Consider the following 17,399-nt stretch of genomic DNA (forward strand, 5'->3'; position numbering starts at 1 on the left):
CAGAGGGACAGTGAGGTTACAGACGGCAGCTGGCCTGGGGACAGAGGGACAGTGAGGTTACAGAACGCTGTCGGCTGAGACCTCTCATTCACTGAGGCCGTCTATTTGAGACATTTTATCATACTGTTGTCTGTTTATCACATGGAGCTTAATATGTTAGCCTTAGTGTGTAACATTAAAGAAGAGATACAGTATATTTCCACTGAGGGGGCAGCTTTCTACTTCCGCATTGATGCCAACGTGGGAGTAACAAAAGCTGCAATTCCTCGAATGGCCACTTGAGGCTTGCTGCAAGAGCAAGTCAATCCCCATTCACCCCCATGTTACAACGTAAATAAACAAGTTTATTACGTGGCCTCGTAGAATGCTCAATTCTGATTGGTTAATCATGGCATTCAGCGGTCTGTTATTTCTGGATAACAGTCTGCTGCAAGCGATATCAGAGCGGTCCCATGCACAGAGGTCACGTCAGTTATATCAATGCACACAACAAGGGAGTCCAGTCAATTGAACAAGCTCATTGCGACACCCTGTGGCAAAAAGGTTTAGCTAGCAACAATATGTTGAAATGGCAAAGTAACATTCGCCTACCAAACACCTCTCTCTTGGATCCTATTTGCTTTCTTCATTAGAAGAACCATCAGATAAACCCAGGTATCATTAGGTTGTTGTTTCTACCCAGCTGGTGTTTTACATGTAGCAGCATATGTCCACGCAACGCTGCTTCATTGTTTCCAGGTGTGTCAAGTTAACTGCAATGCAGCGCGGGCAGGAAACGCTGCACGTCGGTGCCTGTTCACTGTTATTTTCCAATAATGACAGACTCGCTGGACATTATCCCTTACTTACAGCCTGGTTCAAAAAGCGTTTTGGTCTGTACAGTCAATTTCCCTTTTCTCCTGTACATGTACGGGAGGTGAAGTTTTATATAACTCGTCACCCGTTTAGAGTAAAGTAGACAATAAAGCTCACAGAGCAATAGCTGGCGGAGCTGCAGCTCTGAGGGAAATTCCCGGTCTTGTGCCGTCTCGTACGAGCTGCGCAAAAATCAAGATGGCAGCAGCCAAAACACCAAACTCGAGGCTTCAAAATGTCTCTTTCTACAGTTTATGATTTCCACTCAAAAAGGCAAGCTGGTGCTGCTAATTCTGTTTACTACTACCACACACAAAACACAATTATCACTTTCAATTTCTTTGATCGAATAAGTACAAGTGCATAGGACTGATTCTTAATTATTACCAATTATTTGAATACAAACTTAGAATGAGCACTTTTATCATAATTATTATCAAAATTAAAACTGCTGCAATGTTGCAACCTGCATAACAACAGAAACTGGGACCAAAAACTGACAAACATGAAGCCAAAACCAAAAGCACCCCAATTATGAAAACGTATTGAAGAAATACTGCTCTAGATATTCTCATTAGTCTGCACAGTCTACTGGTACTCTTACAACTATCCAACACAGGTTGTGCTTAGTTCTCCTGTCAGGTCAGTCCAATATGAATCAGGAAGGAATGGGGAAATGCATCAATATTATGAGTTTACACTTCATGGACTTGCAGCTGCTGCAGTCACACACTTCAAAACCTTCAACCTGAGCTACAGCTTTGCCTAAGGGCCAGGGTCTAAGATGCTACACCGCCCATGTGTTTCTCTGTACCTGCGCTGACAGCCAGGTCCATGTCCATCTTGTTGGCAGCCAGGATTTCCTCCTTCTTTTCAGTCAGCAGATCCGCTAGGTGGCAGATGATCTCACTCCTCTGCAACATACACAATCACACAACCAGTCTGAGCACACGCCATGTCCAACCACCAGAGGGCAGTGTTTCTCCACATTTGATGAAAGTAAACCTTGGACTATGAAGTTATCTCTACATGAAACCTCTATGGAAAATAAAATGGAAATAAGAAAGAAATGGATAGATAAATAAATAAATAAATAAAATAAACAAATAAAAATACTGATAATGTTAACTCATTATTCATTCCCAGTCAGTTAACTCTACACACACACGTCACAGAGTGGACTTTTATTCTCGTATACTAGTATAACATTGTGATGTGCCACCTGGTCTGGGTGCAGCGATGCCAGAGTTCTTCCGGAGTGACGTGCCATTTCTGTCTGCTGCTCCACCGTGGGACCTGGTGCAGAGACAGAGACAGGACCGACCACAGTCAACACAGAGCAATGGACACCACAAACTTTGAATGACTGCAAACTGATGATGTGAGAAAAGAGATGGAGAGAGAGAGTGAGTTTTGAGTTTTAACAACACTTTATTAAAAAACAAAATTCTTCTTTAAGTCCACAACATGTCCCAGTGTGACCACCTTTAGAGAGAGAGAACTCACCCGCAGGTTTGACCTCGGAGAAGAAGGTGCCCACCTTCTTGCCCTCCACGATGTCAGTGATGACCTGGCCTGTCACCTTGGGGTGGGTGCCGTTGGCGATGACAACTGAGGTGCCCCCCTGCAGCGCCCACAGGGCAGCCTTTACCTGCACACGCACACACACACACACACACACACACACACACACACCACTGAAATTATGTTTGTGTAGAATTCACAACTTTTGAGGTAACTGCTGGGAGTTCAATTTCATTCCAGTCTCAAGATTTCTTAAGTCTCTACTTGACCTGGAGTTACGATAAAGAATTACTCCGATCCAACATGAATGCTGGTTTGTTCTGCCACTTCACTAAAGCACTTGTCACATTATGGCCATGAATGAAGTGCCCATGCTGACGAGCAGCAGCTTACAGCAACAAGGCGTTTAATCTAAAAGCGAATACTAAAAACGGTTTTGCAATCTAATGGGGTGAGTGTGTAGTGTACCTTGGCCTCCATGCCTCCAAGCCCGACTCTGGACTTGGTACCGTAGGTGATGGACTGCTGGTCTCCAGGGTAGAAGATGTCAATGAGTTTAGCATCATCTGTTCCAGGGGGGCTGTCGTACAGTCCTAAGAGACGGATGAGTCTTACATCAGTTATATGTTCACTAGCAGAGAACATCAAGTATACACCTTCCAACATACATACATCATCTGAAACCCTTCCCTAACATGTACACCAGCGTCTGGATCATTTCTCTTATTTTCTTTCTTTTGATCAATTTTTTTAAAGATTTTTCTCCCATTTTCTCACAAATTGTACTTGGCCAATTCCCCCCTGCTGTCCACCCCCTCTGCCGATCTGGGGAGAGCCATAGACTAGCACATGCTTCCCCTGATAGATGTGCAGTCGCCAGTGGCTTCTTTTCACCTGACAGTGAGGGGTTTCACCGGCAGGACGTAGCGTGTGGGAGGATCACGTTATTCCCCACAGTTCCCCTCCCCTCAACACGTGCCCCGACAGACCAGAGGAGGGGATAGTGCAGCGATCAGGACTCATACCACACCGGCTTCCCACCCACAGACACGGCCAATTGTGTCTGTAGGAACGTCTGACCACGCCCGGAAGTACCGCTGCTGGGAATTGAACCCGGGGCCCCGCGGTGGTAGGCGAGTGCTTTTACCTCTACACTAGCCACACGCCTGGATCATTTCTCTTTCAATTCAAAATAGAAATAAACTAGAAGTGGACTAAGAGAGTGCAGACCTCGGCGAAGGCCTACATCCCCCCAGCCACTCCCCCTACCCACCCCTGGAACCCCGACTCTCTATGACCTTCCTATCCCCATTCTGGCCACCCAAAGTCTATCACTCTGATGACTAATATGACTCTGGGACAGACGGCCGACATTACGGGGTTTCTGCTGTATAGTGGATGATGCCTGCACAGAGACTTACATTACAGGGTTTCTGCTGTATAGTAGATGATGCCTGCTGCTGTATAGTGGATGATGCCTGCACAGAGACTTACATTACAGGGTTTCTGCTGTATAGTAGATGATGCCTGCAGAGACTTACATTACAGGGTTTCTGCTGTATAGTGGATGATGCCTGCGCAGAGACTTACATTACAGGGTTTCTGCTGTATAGTGGATGATGCCTGCACAGAGACTTACATTACAGGGTTTCTGCTGTATAGTGGATGATGCCTGCACAGAGACTTACATTACAGGGTTTCTGCTGTATAGTGGATGATGCCTGCACAGAGACTTACATTACGGGGTTTCTGCTGTATAGTAGATGATGCCTGCACAGAGACTTACATTACAGGGTTTCTGCTGTATAGTGGATGATGCCTGCTGCTGTATAGTGGATGATGCCTGCACAGAGACTTACATTACAGGGTTTCTGCTGTATAGTAGATGATGCCTGCACAGAGACTTACATTACAGGGTTTCTGCTGTATAGTGGATGATGCCTGCACAGAGACTTACATTACAGGGTTTCTGCTGTATAGTGGATGATGCCTGCTGCTGTATAGTGGATGATGCCTGCACAGAGACTTACATTACAGGGTTTCTGCTGTATAGTGGATGATGCCTGCTGCTGTATAGTGGATGATGCCTGCACAGAGACTTACATTACAGGGTTTCTGCTGTATAGTGGATGATGCCTGCACAGAGACTTACATTACAGGGTTTCTGCTGTATAGTGGATGATGCCTGCACAGAGACTTACATTACGGGGTTTCTGCTGTATAGTAGATGATGCCTGCACAGAGACTTACATTACAGGGTTTCTGCTGTATAGTGGATGATGCCTGCGCAGAGACTTACATTACAGGGTTTCTGCTGTATAGTAGATGATGCCTGCACAGAGACTTACATTACAGGGTTTCTGCTGTATAGTGGATGATGCCTGCACAGAGACTTACATTACAGGGTTTCTGCTGTATAGTGGATGATGCCTGCACAGAGACTTACATTACGGGGTTTCTGCTGTATAGTAGATGATGCCTGCTGCTGTATAGTGGATGATGCCTGCTGCTGTATAGTAGATGATGCCTGCTGCTGTATAGTAGATGATGCCTGCACAGAGACTTACATTACAGGGTTTCTGCTGTATAGTGGATGATGCCTGCTGCTGTATAGTAGATGATGCCTGCACAGAGACTTACATTACAGGGTTTCTGCTGTATAGTAGATGATGCCTGCTGCTGTATAGTAGATGATGCCTGCACAGAGACTTACATTACAGGGTTTCTGCTGTATAGTGGATGATGCCTGCTGCTGTATAGTGGATGATGCCTGCACAGAGACTTACATTACGGGGTTTCTGCTGTATAGTGGATGATGCCTGCACAGAGACTTACATTACAGGGTTTCTGCTGTATAGTGGATGATGCCTGCACAGAGACTTACATTACAGGGTTTCTGCTGTATAGTAGATGATGCCTGCACAGAGACTTACATTACAGGGTTTCTGCTGTATAGTGGATGATGCCTGCACAGAGACTTACATTACAGGGTTTCTGCTGTATAGTGGATGATGCCTGCACAGAGACTTACATTACAGGGTTTCTGCTGTATAGTGGATGATGCCTGCTGCTGTATAGTGGATGATGCCTGCACAGAGACTTACATTACAGGGTTTCTGCTGTATAGTGGATGATGCCTGCGCAGAGACTTACATTACAGGGTTTCTGCTGTATAGTAGATGATGCCTGCACAGAGACTTACATTACAGGGTTTCTGCTGTATAGTGGATGATGCCTGCACAGAGACTTACATTACAGGGTTTCTGCTGTATAGTGGATGATGCCTGCACAGAGACTTACATTACAGGGTTTCTGCTGTATAGTGGATGATGCCTGCACAGAGACTTACATTACAGGGTTTCTGCTGTATAGTGGATGATGCCTGCACAGAGACTTACATTACGGGGTTTCTGCTGTATAGTGGATGATGCCTGCACAGACTTACATTACAGGGTTTCTGCTGTATAGTGGATGATGCCTGCACAGAGACTTACATTACAGGGTTTCTGCTGTATAGTGGATGATGCCTGCGCAGAGACTTACATTACAGGGTTTCTGCTGTATAGTGGATGATGCCTGCACAGAGACTTACATTACAGGGTTTCTGCTGTATAGTGGATGATGCCTGCACAGAGACTTACATTACAGGGTTTCTGCTGTATAGTGGATGATGCCTGCACAGAGACTTACATTACAGGGTTTCTGCTGTATAGTAGATGATGCCTGCGCAGAGACTTACATTACAGGGTTTCTGCTGTATAGTGGATGATGCCTGCACAGAGACTTACATTACAGGGTTTCTGCTGTATAGTGGATGATGCCTGCACAGAGACTTACATTACGGGGTTTCTGCTGTATAGTGGATGATGCCTGCACAGAGACTTACATTACAGGGTTTCTGCTGTATAGTGGATGATGCCTGCAGAGACTTACATTACAGGGTTTCTGCTGTATAGTAGATGATGCCTGCACAGAGACTTACATTACAGGGTTTCTGCTGTATAGTGGATGATGCCTGCTGCTGTATAGTGGATGATGCCTGCACAGAGACTTACATTACAGGGTTTCTGCTGTATAGTGGATGATGCCTGCTGCTGTATAGTGGATGATGCCTGCACAGAGACTTACATTACAGGGTTTCTGCTGTATAGTGGATGATGCCTGCGCAGAGACTTACATTACAGGGTTTCTGCTGTATAGTGGATGATGCCTGCACAGAGACTTACATTACAGGGTTTCTGCTGTATAGTGGATGATGCCTGCACAGAGACTTACATTACAGGGTTTCTGCTGTATAGTAGATGATGCCTGCACAGAGACTTACATTACAGGGTTTCTGCTGTATAGTGGATGATGCCTGCTGCTGTATAGTGGATGATGCCTGCACAGAGACTTACATTACAGGGTTTCTGCTGTATAGTGGATGATGCCTGCGCAGAGACTTACATTACAGGGTTTCTGCTGTATAGTGGATGATGCCTGCACAGAGACTTACATTACGGGGTTTCTGCTGTATAGTAGATGATGCCTGCACAGAGACTTACATTACAGGGTTTCTGCTGTATAGTGGATGATGCCTGCACAGAGACTTACATTACAGGGTTTCTGCTGTATAGTAGATGATGCCTGCGCAGAGACTTACATTACAGGGTTTCTGCTGTATAGTGGATGATGCCTGCACAGAGACTTACATTACAGGGTTTCTGCTGTATAGTGGATGATGCCTGCACAGAGACTTACATTACAGGGTTTCTGCTGTATAGTAGATGATGCCTGCACAGAGACTTACATTACAGGGTTTCTGCTGTATAGTGGATGATGCCTGCACAGAGACTTACATTACAGGGTTTCTGCTGTATAGTGGATGATGCCTGCACAGAGACTTACATTACAGGGTTTCTGCTGTATAGTAGATGATGCCTGCGCAGAGACTTACATTACAGGGTTTCTGCTGTATAGTGGATGATGCCTGCACAGAGACTTACATTACAGGGTTTCTGCTGTATAGTGGATGATGCCTGCTGCTGTATAGTGGATGATGCCTGCACAGAGACTTACATTACGGGGTTTCTGCTGTATAGTGGATGATGCCTGCACAGAGACTTACATTACAGGGTTTCTGCTGTATAGTGGATGATGCCTGCACAGAGACTTACATTACAGGGTTTCTGCTGTATAGTGGATGATGCCTGCACAGAGACTTACATTACAGGGTTTCTGCTGTATAGTGGATGATGCCTGCACAGAGACTTACATTACAGGGTTTCTGCTGTATAGTGGATGATGCCTGCTGCTGTATAGTGGATGATGCCTGCACAGAGACTTACATTACAGGGTTTCTGCTGTATAGTGGATGATGCCTGCGCAGAGACTTACATTACAGGGTTTCTGCTGTATAGTAGATGATGCCTGCACAGAGACTTACATTACAGGGTTTCTGCTGTATAGTGGATGATGCCTGCACAGAGACTTACATTACAGGGTTTCTGCTGTATAGTGGATGATGCCTGCTGCTGTATAGTGGATGATGCCTGCTGCTGTATAGTGGATGATGCCTGCTGCTGTATAGTGGATGATGCCTGCTGCTGTATAGTGGATGATGCCTGCTGCTGTATAGTGGATGATGCCTGCTGCTGTATAGTGGATGATGCCTGCTGCTGTATAGTGGATGATGCCTGCACAGAGACTTACATTACAGGGTTTCTGCTGTATAGTGGATGATGCCTGCTGCTGTATAGTGGATGATGCCTGCTGCTGTATAGTGGATGATGCCTGCACAGAGACTTACATTACAGGGTTTCTGCTGTATAGTGGATGATGCCTGCTGCTGTATAGTGGATGATGCCTGCACAGAGACTTACATTACAGGGTTTCTGCTGTATAGTGGATGATGCCTGCGCAGAGACTTACATTACAGGGTTTCTGCTGTATAGTGGATGATGCCTGCACAGAGACTTACATTACAGGGTTTCTGCTGTATAGTGGATGATGCCTGCACAGAGACTTACATTACAGGGTTTCTGCTGTATAGTAGATGATGCCTGCACAGAGACTTACATTACAGGGTTTCTGCTGTATAGTGGATGATGCCTGCTGCTGTATAGTGGATGATGCCTGCACAGAGACTTACATTACAGGGTTTCTGCTGTATAGTGGATGATGCCTGCGCAGAGACTTACATTACAGGGTTTCTGCTGTATAGTGGATGATGCCTGCACAGAGACTTACATTACGGGGTTTCTGCTGTATAGTAGATGATGCCTGCACAGAGACTTACATTACAGGGTTTCTGCTGTATAGTGGATGATGCCTGCACAGAGACTTACATTACAGGGTTTCTGCTGTATAGTGGATGATGCCTGCTGCTGTATAGTGGATGATGCCTGCACAGAGACTTACATTACAGGGTTTCTGCTGTATAGTAGATGATGCCTGCGCAGAGACTTACATTACAGGGTTTCTGCTGTATAGTGGATGATGCCTGCACAGAGACTTACATTACAGGGTTTCTGCTGTATAGTGGATGATGCCTGCACAGAGACTTACATTACAGGGTTTCTGCTGTATAGTAGATGATGCCTGCACAGAGACTTACATTACAGGGTTTCTGCTGTATAGTGGATGATGCCTGCACAGAGACTTACATTACAGGGTTTCTGCTGTATAGTGGATGATGCCTGCACAGAGACTTACATTACAGGGTTTCTGCTGTATAGTAGATGATGCCTGCGCAGAGACTTACATTACAGGGTTTCTGCTGTATAGTGGATGATGCCTGCACAGAGACTTACATTACAGGGTTTCTGCTGTATAGTGGATGATGCCTGCTGCTGTATAGTGGATGATGCCTGCACAGAGACTTACATTACGGGGTTTCTGCTGTATAGTGGATGATGCCTGCACAGAGACTTACATTACAGGGTTTCTGCTGTATAGTGGATGATGCCTGCACAGAGACTTACATTACAGGGTTTCTGCTGTATAGTGGATGATGCCTGCACAGAGACTTACATTACAGGGTTTCTGCTGTATAGTGGATGATGCCTGCACAGAGACTTACATTACAGGGTTTCTGCTGTATAGTGGATGATGCCTGCTGCTGTATAGTGGATGATGCCTGCACAGAGACTTACATTACAGGGTTTCTGCTGTATAGTGGATGATGCCTGCGCAGAGACTTACATTACAGGGTTTCTGCTGTATAGTGGATGATGCCTGCACAGAGACTTACATTACAGGGTTTCTGCTGTATAGTAGATGATGCCTGCGCAGAGACTTACATTACAGGGTTTCTGCTGTATAGTGGATGATGCCTGCACAGAGACTTACATTACAGGGTTTCTGCTGTATAGTAGATGATGCCTGCACAGAGACTTACATTACAGGGTTTCTGCTGTATAGTGGATGATGCCTGCACAGAGACTTACATTACAGGGTTTCTGCTGTATAGTGGATGATGCCTGCACAGAGACTTACATTACAGGGTTTCTGCTGTATAGTGGATGATGCCTGCACAGAGACTTACATTACAGGGTTTCTGCTGTATAGTGGATGATGCCTGCACAGAGACTTACATTACAGGGTTTCTGCTGTATAGTGGATGATGCCTGCACAGAGACTTACATTACAGGGTTTCTGCTGTATAGTGGATGATGCCTGCTGCTGTATAGTGGATGATGCCTGCACAGAGACTTACATTACAGGGTTTCTGCTGTATAGTGGATGATGCCTGCACAGAGACTTACATTACAGGGTTTCTGCTGTATAGTAGATGATGCCTGCTGCTGTATAGTGGATGATGCCTGCACAGAGACTTACATTACAGGGTTTCTGCTGTATAGTGGATGATGCCTGCTGCTGTATAGTGGATGATGCCTGCACAGAGACTTACATTACAGGGTTTCTGCTGTATAGTGGATGATGCCTGCACAGAGACTTACATTACAGGGTTTCTGCTGTATAGTAGATGATGCCTGCACAGAGACTTACATTACAGGGTTTCTGCTGTATAGTGGATGATGCCTGCACAGAGACTTACATTACAGGGTTTCTGCTGTATAGTGGATGATGCCTGCACAGAGACTTACATTACAGGGTTTCTGCTGTATAGTGGATGATGCCTGCACAGAGACTTACATTACAGGGTTTCTGCTGTATAGTGGATGATGCCTGCTGCTGTATAGTGGATGATGCCTGCACAGAGACTTACATTACAGGGTTTCTGCTGTATAGTGGATGATGCCTGCACAGAGACTTACATTACAGGGTTTCTGCTGTATAGTGGATGATGCCTGCACAGAGACTTACATTACAGGGTTTCTGCTGTATAGTAGATGATGCCTGCACAGAGACTTACATTACAGGGTTTCTGCTGTATAGTAGATGATGCCTGCACAGAGACTTACATTACAGGGTTTCTGCTGTATAGTGGATGATGCCTGCACAGAGACTTACATTACAGGGTTTCTGCTGTATAGTAGATGATGCCTGCACAGAGACTTACATTACAGGGTTTCTGCTGTATAGTGGATGATGCCTGCACAGAGACTTACATTACAGGGTTTCTGCTGTATAGTGGATGATGCCTGCACAGAGACTTACATTACAGGGTTTCTGCTGTATAGTGGATGATGCCTGCACAGAGACTTACATTACAGGGTTTCTGCTGTATAGTAGATGATGCCTGCACAGAGACTTACATTACAGGGTTTCTGCTGTATAGTGGATGATGCCTGCACAGAGACTTACATTACAGGGTTTCTGCTGTATAGTGGATGATGCCTGCACAGAGACTTACATTACAGGGTTTCTGCTGTATAGTGGATGATGCCTGCACAGAGACTTACATTACAGGGTTTCTGCTGTATAGTGGATGATGCCTGCACAGAGACTTACATTACAGGGTTTCTGCTGTATAGTAGATGATGCCTGCACAGAGACTTACATTACAGGGTTTCTGCTGTATAGTAGATGATGCCTGCACAGAGACTTACATTACAGGGTTTCTGCTGTATAGTGGATGATGCCTGCACAGAGACTTACATTACAGGGTTTCTGCTGTATAGTGGATGATGCCTGCACAGAGACTTACATTACAGGGTTTCTGCTGTATAGTAGATGATGCCTGCTGCTGTATAGTGGATGATGCCTGCTGCTGTATAGTGGATGATGCCTGCTGCTGTATAGTGGATGATGCCTGCACAGAGACTTACATTACAGGGTTTCTGCTGTATAGTGGATGATGCCTGCTGCTGTATAGTGGATGATGCCTGCGCAGAGACTTCCGCTTGCGTGCGCCACGGTTATTGTTTAATCGAATTGACGCGAGAATGGAGAATGGAGTTGGAGCTGATCGATTGTAGGTCCAGACGGAGTCTGTCCCAGAGTCATATCAGGCTGATAGACTCTGGGTGCCCAGATTGTCCTATCCCTAGCCCCGCCCCCTTTCATGACCACGCCCACTCCCACCACCCAGTGGTTGTTATTGCCGTAATCCTGCTATCAAACAGATGTACAAACGGATGGATAAACGGCACTGAAAACATAACCTCCTTAGCAGAGATAAAGCTATTTAATAGCTAAAGACAAAACATTTCATCTTAGCTTTCTCATACCAAAAGTATGTGCTCTCTCTCTCACACACACACACAGCTCTTGTCAAACCCATCAGCGTCACTGTCAAACATATCATCTCCTATGACCCTTAGTTGACCCTTGGTGTTGCTTCTTCCCGGTGCAGAGTGCACAGACAGATGGCGGTGTTACATAACAGTTTGACCCAGACGGTTGTTGTGGAAACACACACCTTCCACGTCAGACAGAGCGATCAGCAGGTCGGCCTTCATCTCCACCGCTAGCCGCGCCGCCAGGCTGTCGTTGTCCTTAATGCTGATCACCTACAGCCACAGAGGAACATCAGTGATGTGAGCCTCGCAGACAGAACATCAGCTGTGTGAACTCATTCATTCTGTCAGGTCCAGGACCGACAAACTCTGTCTTTGCATGCATAATACTGTACGCATCATACACACACATGCTTAAGAGGCGGTGTGAAATTTGTGTCCCGCATTTTTCCCATCCTGGCTCGTCCTCCACCGGCTGGCCAGGAGCGCTGGGCAGCTGCACTGAAGAGCCCGCCCACTCAACTGAAGAGCCCGCCCACTCCACTGAAGAGCCCGCCCACTCCACTGAAGAGCCCGCCCACTCCACTGAGGCTTTTCTAAAGGCCTGTAGGGACGTTGATATTATACACTCTTATTATGTAGATGTGTACAGCTTTCAATTGGATGAGTGAGCTGTCACTCTGCTGGATGTTCATCATGGCAAACTGATGTGAAGATCTGACTCTCCAGTCCAGGTTAGCAGTTCTGACTGAATGAGACACTTAATGGAGAAAAATGTATAACACAATCTTGACTATCACACTAGTGCAAACATTTTTATTGTATTTTAAACTGAATCCTATCGACCAAGAACTGTCATAAGTTGTGGGTGAGTGTGGTATTGAGGTACTTTCCTTGTATTTTGTATTCAAACTGTGTAATGGGGATGTTTGAATAGAAAAAGTAGTTGTAACACTTACTGTAGTAGCAATTAGGCATCTAAACTGTAAGCACTGAGTGAGGTAGGGATAGCATCTACAAGACCGGATATATGTTAGTTAATTTTGCGGTAGAACGGACGAAGGAGGCGTCTACCTCCGTAGGTTAGTCCCACCCCCTGCATGCAGGGTGTCAGAGGGGTATCAGTGAGGATGTTGCAGGTAACGGCTAGCTAACACCCTATCCACCTTATTTTTGAATGCCCCGCTGTACAAATAATTGTGGGTACAAGTTCCGGTTTAATGTGACTTATTGTTGCAGCTTGTCATTTCCTAAAACGGTAATCTACTTGATTTGAAAAGATGGCCGGCGCCTATACTCCCTTGTACCCTGGCTGAATTGAACATAACTTGGCCAATAAGTATGTAACATACCAAATAAAACAAACAGTAATATCTTTATTTGATGTACCGGTAGAATGCAGAGGACATGTAACTGTTTTGTTAAACTCACGTTCCAGGAATATTGTATTTACTGCGCTGCTCTAAAATAACGTTAGTGGCGCGCGGCTCAGAGAGCCTGTTCGTCCTAAAAGCCACTCGCTTTGCGCCATAACACAATCGATTTGGGGGTGGAACACGCCAGGATTGGCCAACGCCAACGCCAATGCCCAGAACTGTCTAATCAAATCATCGACAGAGACGCTATGGACCGCCTCCCAGTATTTTCAGTGTGCAGAGATAGATAGATAGAACGTTAGAAATATAGCCAGCCACGTTATAAACAACTAACCAACGCTGATGGGTCCGTATGGAAACGGTTTTGCCCGAAATGGTTAAAAGTTATATCAATTTGGTCATTCAGTGGCGTTTTACTGCCATGTAACATAACTAACTAGCGGCTAATATTAGCCACAGCAGGCGATTACCCATGAATGCACTGCGCTCTTAAAGGGATATTTATCGACGAGATTTTTGCCAAGCTGGACCTGATTAGTGATTTGCTCTGTTCGTCCAGATGGGTGTCAAGCTGTCAGCAACAAGGCTGGGAGGATCACAGCGGAAGAAAAACCCAGAGGCATCATTGGCTGCTAGAAATAAGGTGGATGGATACACACTCTCTCTGCCATCCCCGTCAGGATTTGTGCCGCGCGCTGCATACATCACCACCAGCGGTAGCCGGCGTCGCCCCCCCATGCTGTCTGTTCCCACATTTACCCCCTGCAGGTCGCTGTTGGGCTCGGGCGGGGGCACCACCGCGTCGTTGGTGTTGATGATGGGCACGATGTTCATGCGCAGCAGCTCCTGCAGTGTGCTGTTCAGGTTGTGCCTCTTCTGGTCGTCATGGAAATCCAGGTTTGTGACCAGGACCTGAGAGGGACATGAGGGGGGGGGGGGGGGCAGGGGGTTTAGAAGAGAAGAGCACTGAGGTGTTGTTCTTGTCCCATGAAAATTACAGCCAATCCTAGACAGTGTTATTCAAAGTGTTTCCTTTGTGTGTGTATGTGTCTGTGTGTGTGTGTGTGTACCTGTGCAGTGCAGGTGCTGTACTGGGTGAACATGGCCTCATACAGGGCCATCAGGCCGCTCTGTCCAGCCGCAGCACAGGCCCGGGCCTCCAGGAGTGGCATAGTCTGCAACACATGCATGCAAGCACACACAGGCACGCACACACAGGCACACACACACACACACACACACACACACACACACACACACACACACACACACACACACACACACACACACACACACACACACACACACACACACACACACACACACACACACACACACACACACACACACACACATCAACCGTTAAAACCAAAGAACCTGGGTTTCCTGACAAACCCGGGCAAAACCGTTACTGTATTTTCTGTTATTGCTTTGCATTCTCTCATTCCAACTTCTAGAGGATGGAATTATCGTGAAATCAAAGAGGCCATTTACACCTGGCGTTAACATGCGTTTTCTGTGATCAGATTGTGTTTTATCACTTGAAAGTACAGGTGTAAACACCCCCAAAACGCATTGAAGGATTGCAATCTGATCGGCCAAACCACATCCGGAGGTGGTCAGGGATGCATTGTGTAGTACTAGGGCTGTCACTTTTTATTCGAAATTCGAATTTAACTTCGAATGTGGGGGAGGAGGGCATGTTCGAATGTATAATTGACCAGTTTGATTTTTTTTTTTTTTTCTTTTCTTTTCTTTAATTAACCAAAATGAACCAACTGCTGCTTGCTGGTAATGTTAATCCCATGTCAAAAAAAAGTCTCCAGATTTGTCGCGTTAGTCTCTTCTGAGAAAGATTGTCTCCAGGGTCTGAAAAGTTGTCTCGAGTTGGATACAGCCAATTTCTTTTAAATTAACCAAAAAACTTCGAATATATTCAAACATTTTGCGGGCAATTAACACTTTGAGTGCCACGGCCCTTGGGCAAAAGGTGCTGTACTGTGCCACATAGGCCGCAATGCATTTTAAAACAGTCATATAATTTCTTTAATAATTACTATGTAAACACTGAACACGCACAAATAACGATGAGACTCTCTTCTATCACCTGCAAAAAAAAGTTTATTGATCCCATTTTCCGTTCTTTAGTTATGAGCCGGAGAAGATAGCTTGATTTGACCAAAAACAGCCCTTTTTTTCTACGAGCTGAGATAATGACCCTTTTGTGAAAGGAAGCATTTCAAGCACATCATTGACTCATTGCTAATATTTTCTGATGTAATGCTGCAGCTGCCTGGGTCTGTTGTATGCTGTAGTGTCCTGCGTGCCCCCCCCCCCCCCCCCCCCGTTGTGGGAGGAGTGTCTCTCTGCTCTGCTCGGCTCTGCTGTGAATGCGTTTGCTCTGCGTGTGCTCAGCACTGAAAAGTCCGCTAGATCCAGCTTTTTTACAGCCGCGTGTATGTCACCAGCTTCCAGTTGAGAACTCCACGGCTGATCATGCGAATGGGCTGTTGCAGCGGACACGGATTTGCTCAATTGTGACAGCAGATTGGCTGCTGCAGGGGCACAGCTACGTTATGCTTCAATGAAGCAGCTGCATACGGACGGATGCGATGCGATTTCCTCTTCCCCAACGACTTCTTCTGTGTGTTTTACTCTATGGTTTTACTCCACTTTCTCTCATCTGGAGTGCGCTGTCGCCACCTAAGGGTTCTGTAAAATAGGTTAGACACATTCAATAGCTCTCATATTGTAAGAGGCGATGTAAGAGGCATAGATCGACACCCCCCCGTCAAAAAAACAATTTCGAGTTATTGACGCCATTTGGCGTCGCTGGCAGCCTACGGTAAATTTCTAATGACGCCATATGGCGTCGCTGGCACTCAATGTGTTAAAGTTCGTTCAAACTTTATTTTGGGAAAAAGTGACAGCCCTAATGTGTACACATTGAACACAAGTGTAAATGCAATGTGTCCTCTCAATCTGGATACAGCAACTTTATGCGGATTGAGAGGACAACCATTTCTGCCATCAGATTGCAATCAGATTGCAGAAAACGCATGTTAACGCCAGGTGTAAATGGAATCAGGCTGAAGTGATAAAATACAATCTAATTGCAATCTGATGGCAGAAAACGCCAGGTGTAAATGGCCTCATAGTGTTCCACATTTTGCTTGATCCGTCCTTGTTAAACTAAACACATTCATCCACATGCACTCATACATACATACATACATACATACTAGGGCTGTTGAAACGAATTTTGATATTCGAATATTATTCGAATTTAATAATTATGAACGAAATTCGATTATTATTATTTTTTTTAAACGAATATTTTTTTTATTTTTTTAGAACACTAGAACAGTGACAAGTTCTGACAACATACTTGAAGAAAAGAGTGTTAACTGAAGTTGACTGTTGAAGCTGCTATACTGATGTAAACCTACCTGTAGCTCTTAAAATGTATGTTCATTCATTGTTAACTGAAGTTGACTGTTGAAGCTGCTATACTGAATGTAAACCTGTAGCTCTTAAGTGCAATACGTGACTGATTTTTTTTTTTCATGGCTCATTGTTGTTTTGGCAAAGTTTACTTATTTGTTTATTGATAAGGAGCTCAAACAAAGGCTGTGTCTTTTTTTATTATCAATTATTTTATTTTAGCATTTCAGACAGCACCAATACATCACTGATGAATATTAACTAAGCTCTGGTTATCTGACCTATTTTCTAATGCAATGAATGTATGTACATTGTACAAGGAACATGTTTTCTTAAATAAACATCATTGCTGGACTATTTGTGATAAGCCTAATATTATTTTGAATATTCATCCACCATTCACTTTTCCATCTACATTTGGTAAAATGCTTAGAAAAAGTTTTACTTGGTCAAACCCAAAGATTCAGCTATATTTAGAATCAGAACATAACATAAGAGAAGACAACAATTCACTCAGACCAATTTTTTTTTTTTTTTTTTTTTTTTTTATTCAATTAAAAATTAATTAAAATATTCG

At 45.0% G+C, this 17,399-nt stretch overlaps 1 protein-coding gene across 2 annotated transcripts in view; it reads right to left on the bottom strand.

Annotated features, from left to right (window-relative positions):
• The window catches only part of aldh18a1 (aldehyde dehydrogenase 18 family, member A1), a 44,657-nt gene that overhangs the window by 12,425 nt on the left and 14,833 nt on the right, over positions 1-17,399 (bottom strand). The window contains exons 5-11 of one of the 2 annotated variants that reach the window (XM_083635487.1): positions 14,449-14,553; positions 14,138-14,290; positions 12,185-12,275; positions 2,848-2,972; positions 2,362-2,506; positions 2,078-2,151; positions 1,670-1,769 (exon numbers count right to left, since the gene is read on the bottom strand). In XM_083635487.1, coding sequence (XP_083491613.1) covers positions 1,670-1,769; positions 2,078-2,151; positions 2,362-2,506; positions 2,848-2,972; positions 12,185-12,275; positions 14,138-14,290; positions 14,449-14,553 — 793 coding nt within the window. Of the gene's footprint in view, positions 1-1,669; positions 1,770-2,077; positions 2,152-2,361; positions 2,507-2,847; positions 2,973-12,184; positions 12,276-14,131; positions 14,291-14,448; positions 14,554-17,399 lie in introns of both variants that reach the window. The other variant, XM_083635486.1, reaches the window with a different exon arrangement.

Source organism: Poromitra crassiceps (genome assembly GCF_964638095.1).
Source record: "Poromitra crassiceps genome assembly, chromosome: 4".
NCBI classification, from domain to species: Eukaryota; Metazoa; Chordata; class Actinopteri; order Beryciformes; family Melamphaidae; genus Poromitra; species Poromitra crassiceps.